The sequence below is a fragment of the Haliotis rubra genome, unplaced genomic scaffold (genome assembly GCF_003918875.1).
Source record: "Haliotis rubra isolate DU_JTF1 unplaced genomic scaffold, ASM391887v1 Scf1503, whole genome shotgun sequence".
Classification (NCBI taxonomy): Eukaryota; Metazoa; Mollusca; class Gastropoda; order Lepetellida; family Haliotidae; genus Haliotis; species Haliotis rubra.
In genome coordinates this window covers 86,625-96,650 of record NW_025765452.1, presented here as the reverse complement: position 1 = coordinate 96,650, position 10,026 = coordinate 86,625, and the positions used below count along the sequence as shown (strand labels likewise).

The 10,026-nt window shown below is 48.9% G+C and overlaps 1 protein-coding gene across 1 annotated transcript in view; it reads right to left on the bottom strand.

The window, feature by feature from the left end:
• Positions 1-699: 699 nt before the first annotated feature.
• Positions 700-10,026, bottom strand: part of LOC124270294 — a 52,444-nt gene continuing 43,117 nt past the window's right edge. The window contains exon 3 of the mRNA XM_046705334.1: positions 700-1,169. Coding sequence (XP_046561290.1) covers positions 737-1,169 — 433 coding nt within the window. The 3' untranslated portion in view covers positions 700-736. The remainder of the gene's footprint in view (positions 1,170-10,026) is intronic.

The window sequence follows — 10,026 nt, the reverse complement described above, 5'->3', positions numbered from 1 at the left end:
CCTCTGTTGTCGACGTGATACTCACATACAAGGCTGTCCTCTATTATAGACATGATACTCACATACAGTGCTGTCCTCTGTTGTCGACGTGGTACTCACATACAGGGCTGTCCTCTGTTGACGTGATACTCACATACAGGGCTGTCCTCTGTTGTCGACGTGAAACTCACATACAGGGCTGCCCTCTGTTGTCGACGTGATACTTACATACAGGGCTGTCCTCTGTTGTCGACGTGGTACTCACATACAGGGCTGAGATTCATCAGTGTACCGGAGTACATGTATCCAAGAAATAATGACACAACACGATATATGGATTTGTGTAGGTGACCAAGCGTTACACGTGTTTTATCCCGCAGTTAGACAGTTACAAGCCAGTTAATAAGATTACAAGCCAGTTAGTCAGTTACAAGTCAGTTGACAACCCGTATATACCTTGTCCAGGACATTCACGGGACGTTGAGACAACTTGAAGAATGTTATTTTAATTATGTTGCTAAGGCACTTTCTTTTTGTATTTTTGCGCATCACCGTAATATTATCCCTTATTAACTTCAAACGGCGGTATATTTTCTCTAGTCCGAGTTCTAAATATGAGGATATTATATCATCATCAATCACTCATGCTGTACCAGTCTTCAATCACGCCAGGGGTACTGTCTATCTTTTTAAAAAAGACAGAAATAACGGATTTAGCAAATGAGGAAAAATAAAGGTGAGAAACTGGTGTCTTCTGTTACTGATACGGGGGAGGGGAAGTCTGGCCGTCCCACACCATTAGCTCTTCAGCGGGTTGGGGGGCAGACGCTTGGGTCTGCATGTGAGCACGGGTGTAGTTGGGAATATAATGGATCGTCTGCCCTTGCAAAGCCACACCACCAGGTGGCGCTGTTCCATAATCACGTGCGTGTTTGACAGCGTCGTACTCGTGCAGGATCCTGAAGAACTCGCCGTCCTGACTCTGTAGGAGAACAACGCCAGGTTCCAGCTCCAGGGCGTACATAGTCTTTGTGTCAATCCTGTGGGACTCTGGACTCAGACGGTGCCGCTCCTCATCCTTCTTCCGTTTGCACGAACAGTCCCACAGAAGGTACACCACAAAGGCAAACACTGCTGTCACAATGAAGGCAGCGATGAGATGGGACAAGGAGAACCCTCCAACCCTGTAACTGTAGCAAACACAAACATATAGTGAGTACACGTGTAGAACCCTACAACCCTGTAACTGTAGCAAACACAAACATATAGTGAGTACACGTGTAGAACCCTCCAAACCTGTAACTGTAGCAAACACAAACATATAATGAGTACACGTGTAGAACCCTCCAACCCTGTAACTGTAGCAAACACAAACATATAATGAGTACACGTGGAGAACCCTCCAACCCTGTAACTGTAGCAAACACAAACATATAGTGAGTACACGTGGAGAACCCTCCAACCCTGTAACTGTAGCAAACACACAAACATATAATGTGGAGTGTAACTGTAGCAAACACAAACATATAGTGGAGAGACCCCCCAACCCTGTAACTGTAGCAAACACAAACATATAGTGAGTACACGTGGAGAACCCTCCAACCCTGTAACTGTAGCAAACACAAACATATAGTGAGTACACGTGGAGAACCCCCAACCCTGTAACTGTAAACAAAACATATAGGTGAAACATAGAACCCCCAACCCTGTGTAGCAAACACAAACATGGAGTACAGCGGAACCCAACCCTGTAAAATCTGCAACCCTGTAAGCAAACACAAACATATAGTGAGGTACACAGTGGAGAACCCCCAACCCTGTAACTGTAGCAAACACAAACATATAGTGAGTACACGTGGAGAACCCTCCAACCCTGTAACTGTAGCAAACACAAACATATAGTGAGTACACGTGGAGAACCCCTAACCCTGTAACTGTAGCAAACACAAACATATAGTGAGTACACGTGGAGAACCCCCCAACCCTGTAACTGTAGCAAACACAAACATATAGTGAGCACATGGAGAACCCTAACCCTGTAACTGTAGCAAACACAAACATATATGGTGAGGTGCGTGGAGAACCCCCAACCCTGTAACTGTAGCAAACACAAACATATGGTGAGTACGTGGAGAACCCCCCAACCCTGTAACTGTAGCAAACACAAACATATAGTGAGTACACGTGGAGAACCCCCCAACCCTGTAACTGTAGCAAACACAAACATATAGTGAGTACACGTGGAGAACCCCCCAACCCTGTAACTGTAGCAAACACAAACATATAGTGAGTACACGTGGGAACCCCCAACCCTGTAACTGTAGCAAACACAAACATATAGTGAGTACACGAGGAGAACCCCCTAACCCTGTAACTGTAGCAAACACAAACATATAGTGAGTACACGAGGAGGACCCCCTAACCCTGTAACTATAGCAACTACCGGGACATGGTTTCCGGAAAACGGCTGTGTTCCCCCTTTAGGGACTGATTGATACTGACTGCCCGATGTTTACTTGTGTGAAGCAACATGACAAGTGTTCCTTCGTAACTCCGGAGACCTGGGGACGGTGGTGTAGCCTAATGGTTAAAGCGTTGGCTCGTCACGCCGAAGACCCGGGTTCGAGTCCCCACATGGGTGCAATGAGTGAAGCCCATTTCTGGTGTCCCCCGCCGTGTTGTTGCTGGAATATTGCTAAAAGCGGCGTAAAACCAAACCAAGTCAGTCACTCCGGAGACCTGAGTTCTCACATGGGTACAGTGTATAACTCCCTTTAGCTGCCTCTGTTGGGACATTGCTGGAAACTAAACTCTCTACAGATAGTCCACCACGGGTATAAGCCCACATAATGGCGATACTAACCCGCGGCTGTAGAAGTGTACAACACACTGTAATATGTATTGTATTACAATCTGTGAGTCTGGTAGATGGGAGATCTATCAGTGGATCCAAGGATTCTCCTTCCCCTTTAGTGCTGCCTTCCCCTCCAGTGCTGCCTTCCCCTCTAGTGCTGCCTTCCCCTCTAGTGCTGCCTTCCCCCTAGTGCTGCCTTCCCTTCCTCTAGTGCTGCCTTCCCCCCTAGTGCTGCCTTCCCCCTCCTACCTTCCCCTCTAGTGCTGCCTCCCCCTTCCCCTGCTGCCTTCCCCCTGGTGCTGCCTTCCCCTCTAGTGCTGCCTTCCCCCACTCTGAGTGCTGCCTTCCCCTCTGGTGTGCTGCCTTCCCCTCTAGTGCTGCCTTCCCCTGCCTCTCCCCCAGTGCTGCCTTCCCCCTCTAGTGCTGCCTTCCCCCTGCAGTGCTGCCTTCCCCAGTGCTGCCTTCCCCCTAGTGCTGCCTTCCCCTCTAGTGCTGCCTTCCTCTCTGGAGCCTGCCACTCTGTGCTGCCTTCCCCTCAGTGCTGCCTTCCCAGTGCTGCCACTTCCCCCTCTGCGTGCTGCCTCTCCCCTTAGTGCTGCCTTCCCCTCAGTGCCCCCTCTAGTGCTGCCTTCCCCTAGTGCTGCCTCCCTCTAGTGCTGCCTCTGCCGCCTCCCCAGGTGCTGCCTTCCCCTAGTGCTGCCTTCCCCTCTAGTGCTGCCTTCCCCTCTAGTGCTGCCTTCCCCTCTAGTGCTGCCTTCCCCTCTAGTGCTGCCTTCCCCAGTGCTGCCTCTCCCAGGTGCTGCCTTCCCCCAGTGCTGCCTTCCCCCTGGTGCTGCCTTCCCCTCTAGTGCTGCCTTCCCCTCAGTGCTGCCTTCCCTCTAGTGCCTCCCTCTAGTGCTGCCTTCCCCCAGGTGCTGCCTTCCTCCCTCTAGTGCGCCGCCCTCCCTCCAGTGCTGCCTTCTGCCTTCCCCTAGTGCTGCCTCCCCTCTGGTGCTGCCTTCCCCTAGTGCCTTCCTTCTCTAGTGCTGCCTCCCCCTAGTGCTGCCTTTTCCCCTCTCCCCAGTGCTGCCTCCTCCTCTGGTGCTGCCTTCCCCCAGTGCTGCCTTCCCCTCCTAGTGCTGCCTTCCCTCTGCTGGTGCTGCGCCTTCCCCAGTGCCCCTTCCCCCAGTGGTGCTGCCTTCCCCCCTAGTGCTGCCTCCCCCAGTGGGTGCCTCCCCCAGCCACCTCTGTGCTGCCTTCCCCTCTAGTGTGCTTCCCCCCCTCCCAGTGCTGCCTTCCCCCTAGTGCTGCCTTCCCTCCCAGTGCTGCCTTCCCCCTCTGAGTGCCTCCTTCCCCTAGTGCTGCCCTCCCTCTAGTGCTGCCTTCCCCAGTGCTGCCTTCCCCCAGTGCTGTGCTCCTCCCCTCAGGTGCTGCCTTCCCCTCTGGTGCTGCCTTCCCTCAGTGCTGCCTTCCCCTCTGTGCTGCCTCCCCTCTGGTGCCGCCTTCCCCCAGTGCTGCCTCCAGTGCTCCTTCCCCAGTGCTGCCTTCCCCCTGTGCTGCCTTCCCCTCTGGTGCTGCCTTCCCCTCTTAGTGCTGCCTTCCCCTGTGCTGCCTTCCCCTGGTGCTGCCTTCCCCTCTAGTGCTGCCTCCCCTCTCCCAGTGCTGCCTCCCCCCCTGTGCTGCCTTTCCCCTCTAGTGCTGCCTTCCCCCAGTGCTGCCTTCCCCTCTGCAGCTGCCTTCCCCCTAGTGCTGCTGCCTTCCCCCCTAGTGCTGCCTTCCCCTCTTCCCCCAGTGCTGCCTTCCCCTCTGTGCTGCCTTCCCCCTCTAGTGCCGCCTTCCCCCTCTAATGAACAAAGTGCGTGGTGGACCTCCCCCTCTGGAGCTACCTTCCTGTTATAATAAAAAGGTGGGTGGTGGACCCACATAATGTAGGTGCTGGAACACTGGACTATCTGTGCCTGTAGGCGGTAATAATTACTGGCGGCGAGGAGGTCCGCCTCAGACACTGAAGTAACGTGTTGTATTGTTATCAGAAGCATCTCGTCAGTGATATAAGAGATTCGCTTGGAACAGTTACAAAAGAAGACAATTATAGAAAAGTCAAGTGGTCTCTCAATCCGTTGACATTTTGAATTTTTCAGAATCTCTTTAGTAAACGAAGATTGTATGTTCGGTAAATTTCATTGCATTTGACGGAACATATGAGAGGGTCCCTGGTGAACTCAGTCAGGTTCAAAAGTACATTGATTTGCATACATTGAGTTGCCATATATACGTTTCACGTTTCATCTTTCTTCGCTTTTCATCCATTTTCGTTCCCAATAAATGAACACAGAAATGTCTTATACATACTTCATGTTTTAATCAATAGGTCAGAGTTACTGTCAGTGTACATCCTGGTCTTCCTGTCACATGCCTACAGTTACTGTCAGTGTACATGCTAGTCTTCCTGTCACATGCCTACAGTTACTGTCCGTGTACATCCTAGTCTTCCTGTCACGTGCCTACAGTTACTGTCAGTGTACATCCTAGTCTTCTTGTCACATGCCTACAGTTACTGTCAGTGTGCATGCTAGTCTTCCTCTCACATGCCTACAGTTACTGTCAGTGTACATGCTAGTCTTCCTGTCACATGTCAGCAGTTACTGTCAGTGTGCATGCTAGTCTTCCTGTCACATGTCAGCAGTAACTGTCAGTGTACATGCTAGTCTTCCTGTCACATGTCAGCAGTTACTGTCAGTGTACATGCTAGTCTTCCTGTCACATGTCAGCAGTTACTGTCAGTGTACATGCTAGTCTTCCTGTCACATGTCAGCAGTTACTGTCAGTGTACATGCTAGTCTTCCTGTCACATGCCTACAGTTACTGTCAGTGTACATGCTAGTCTTCCTGTCACATGTCAGCAGTTACTGTCAGTGTGCATGCTAGTCTAGATCTTCCTCTCACATGCCTACAGTTACTGTCAGTGTACATGCTAGTCTTCCTCTCACATGCCTACAGTTACTGTCAGTGTACATGCTAGTCTTCCTGTCACATGTCAGCAGTTACTGTCAGTGTGCATGCTAGTCTTCCTGTCACATGCCCGCAGTTACTGTCAGTGTGCATGCTAGTCTTCCTCTCACATGTCTACAGTTACTGTCAGTGTACATGCTAGTCTTCCTGTCACATGTCAGCAGTTACTGTCAGTGTGCATGCTAGTCTTCCTCTCACATGTCAGCAGTTACTGTCAGTGTACATGCTAGTCTTCCTCTCACATGTCAGCAGTTACTGTCAGTGTACATGCTAGTCTTCCTGTCACATGCCTACAGTTACTGTCACTGTGCATGCTACTATTCCTCTCACATGCCTACAGTTACTGTCAGTGTACATCCTAGTCTTCATGTCACATGCCTACAATAACTGTTAATGTACATCCTAGTCTTCCTGTCACATGCCTACAGTTACTGTCAATGTGCATGCTAGTCTTCCTGTCACGTGCCTACAGTAACTGTCAATGTACATGCTAGTCTTCCTGTCACATGCCTACATTTACGGTCAGTGTGCATCTTAGTCTTCCTGCCATATGCCTACAGTTACTGTCAGTGTACATGCTAGTCTTCCTGTCACATGCCCGCAGATAATGTCAGTGTGCATGCTAGTCTTCCTGTCACATGCCCGCAGTTACTGTCAGTGCACATGCCAGTCTTCCTGTCACATGACCGCAGTTACTGTCAGTGTGCATGCTAGTCTTCCTCTCACATGCCTACAGTTACTGTCAGTGTACATCCTAGTCTTCCTGTCACATGCCTACAGTTACTGTCAGTGTACATGCTACTCGTCCTGTCACAAGCCTACAGATGCTGTCAGTGTTCATCCTAGTCTTCCTGTCACATGCCTACAGTTACTGTCAATGTACATGCTAGTCTTCCTGTCACATGCCTACAGTTACTGTCTGTGTACATGCTATTCATCCTGTCACATGCCTACAGTTACTGTCCGTGTTCATCCTAGTCTTCCTGTCACATGCCTACAGTTTCTGTCAATGTACATCATGGTCTTCCTCTCACATGTCTACAGTTACTGTCAGTGTGCATGCTAGTCTTCCTCTCACATGTCTAAAGTTACTGTCAGTGTACATGCTAGTCTTCCTGTCACATGTCAGCAGTTACTGTCAGTGTACATGCTAGTCTTCCTGTCACATGTCAGCAGTAACTGTCAGTGTACATGCTAGTCTTCCTGTCACAAGCCTACAGATGCTGTCAGTGTTCATCCTAGTCTTCCTGTCACATGCCTACAGTTTCTGTCAATGTACATCCTGGTCTTCCTCTCACATGCCTACAGTTACTGTCAGTGTGCATGCTAGTCTTCCTCTCACATGTCTACAGTTACTGTCAGTGTACATGCTAGTCTTCCTGTCACATGTCAGCAGTTACTGTCAGTGTACATGCTAGTCTTCCTGTCACATGTCAGCAGTTACTGTCAGTGTACATGCTAGTCTTCCTGTCACATGTCAGCAGTAACTGTCAGTGTACATGCTAGTCTTCCTGTCACATGTCCGCAGTTACTGTCAGTGTACATGCTAGTCTTCCTGTCACATGTCAGCAGTAACTGTCAGTGTACATGCTAGTCTTCCTGTCACATGTCAGCAGTAACTGTCAGTGTACATGCTAGTCTTCCTGTCACATGCCTACAGTTACTGTCACTGTGCATGCTACTATTCCTCTCACAGGTCTACAGTTACTGTCAGTGTGCATGCTAGTCTTCCTCTCACATGCCTACAGTTACTGTCAGTGTGCATGCTGGTCTTCCTCTCACATGTCTACAGTTACTGTCAGTGTACATGCTAGTCTTCCTGTCACATGTCAGCAGTAACTGTCAGTGTACATGCTAGTCTTCCTCTCACATGCCTACAGTTACTGTCACTGTGCATGCTACTATTCCTCTCACATGCCTACAGTTACTGTCAGTGTACATCCTAGTCTTCATGTCACATGCCTACAATAACTGTCAATGTACATCCTAGTCTTCCTGTCACATGCCTACAGTTACTGTCAATGTGCATGCTAGTCTTCCTGTCACGTGCCTACAGTAACTGTCAATGTACATGCTAGTCTTCCTGTCACATGCCTACATTTACGGTCAGTGTGCATCTTAGTCTTCCTGTCATATGCCTACAGTTACTGTCAGTGTACATGCTAGTCTTCCTCTCACATGCCCGCAGATAATGTCAGTGTGCATGCTAGTCTTCCTGTCACATGCCCGCAGTTACTGTCAGTGCACATGCCAGTCTTCCTGTCACATGACCGCAGTTACTGTCAGTGTGCATGCTAGTCTTCCTCTCACATGCCTACAGTTACTGTCAGTGTACATCCTAGTCTTTCTCTCACATACCTACAGTTACTGTCAGTGTACATGCTAGTCTTCCTCTCACATGTCAGCAGTTACTGTCAGTGTGCATGCTAGTCTTCCTCTGACATGCCTACAGGAACTGTCAGTGTACATCCTAGTCTTTCTCTCACACGTCTACAGTTACTGTCAGTGTACATGCTAGTCTGCCTATCACATGCCCACAGTTACTGTCAATGTGCATGCTACTATTCCTCTCACATGCCTACAGTTACTGTCAGTGTACATCCTAGTCTTCACGCCACATGCCTACAGTTACTGTCATGGTGCATGCTAGTCTTCCTGTCACGTGCCTACAGTTACTGTCAATGTACATGTTAGTCTTCCTGTCACGTACCTACAGTTACTTTCAATGTACATGTTAGTCTTCCTGTCACATGCCTACATTTACGGTTAGTGTGGAACTTAGTCTTCCTGTCATATGCCTACATATACTGTCAGTGTAGGTGCTAGTCTTCCTATCACATTCCTACAGTTACTGTCAGTGTACACCCTAGTCTTTCTGTCACGTGCCTACAGTTATTGTCAGTGTAGATGCTAGTCTTCCTGTCACATGCGTACAGTTACTGGCAGTGTACATGCTAGTCTTTCTGTCACGTGCATCTGGTTACTGTCAGTGTACATCCTAGTCTTTCAGTCACATGCGTACAGTTACTGGCAGTGTACATGCTAGTCTTCCTGTCACATGTCTGCAGTTATTATCAGTGTATATCCTAGTCTTCCTGCCACATGCCTGCAGTTATTGTCAGTGTGCATGCTAGTCTTCCTGTCACATGCCTACATTTACTGCCAGTGTACATGCTAGTCTTCCTGTCACATGCCTACAGTTACTGTCAGTGTACATGCTAGTCTTCCTGTCACATGCCTACATTTACTGCCAGTGTACATGCTAGTGTCTTCCTGTCAAATGCCTACAGTTACTGTCAGTGTACATGCTAGTCTTCCTGTCACATGCCTACAGTTACTGTCAGTGTACATGCTAGTCTTCCTGTCACATGCCTACAGTTACTGTCAGTGTACATGCTAGTCTTCCTGTCACATGCCTACAGTTACTGTCAATGTACATCCTAGTCTTCCTGTCACATGCCTACAGTTACTGTCAATGTACATGCTAGTCTTCCTGTCACATGCCTACATTTACTGTCAGTGTACATGCTAGTCTTCCTGTCACATGCCTACAGTTACTGTCAGTGTACATGCTAGTCTTCCTGTCACATGCCTACAGTTTCTGTCAATGTACATCCTAGTCTTCCTGTCACGTGCCTACAGTTACTGTCAGTGTACATGTTACTCTTCCTGTCACAAGCCTACAGATGCTGTCAGTGTTCATCCTAGTCTTCCTGTCACATGTCTACAGTTACTGTCAATGTACATGCTAGTCTTCATGTCACATGCCTACAGTTACTGTCTGTGTACATGCTATTCATCCTGTCACATGTCTACAGTTACTGTCAGTGTGCATGCTAGTCTTTATCACACATGCCTACAGTTACTGTCAGTGCACATGCCAGTCTTCCTGTCACATGCCTACAGTTACTGTCAGTGTACATCCTACTCTTCCTGTCACATGCCCGCAGTTACTGTCAGTTTGCATGCTAGTCTTCCTCTCACATGCCTACAGTTACTGTCAGTGTACATGCTAGTCTTCCTGTCACATGCCTACAGTTACTGTCAGTGTAGATGCTAGTCTTCCTGTCACATGCCTACAGTTACTGTCAGTGTACATCCTAGTCTTCATGTCACATGGCTACAGTTACTGTCAGTGTACATGCTAGTCTTCCTGTCACATGCCTACAGTTACTGTCTGTGTACATGCCTTTCATCCTGTA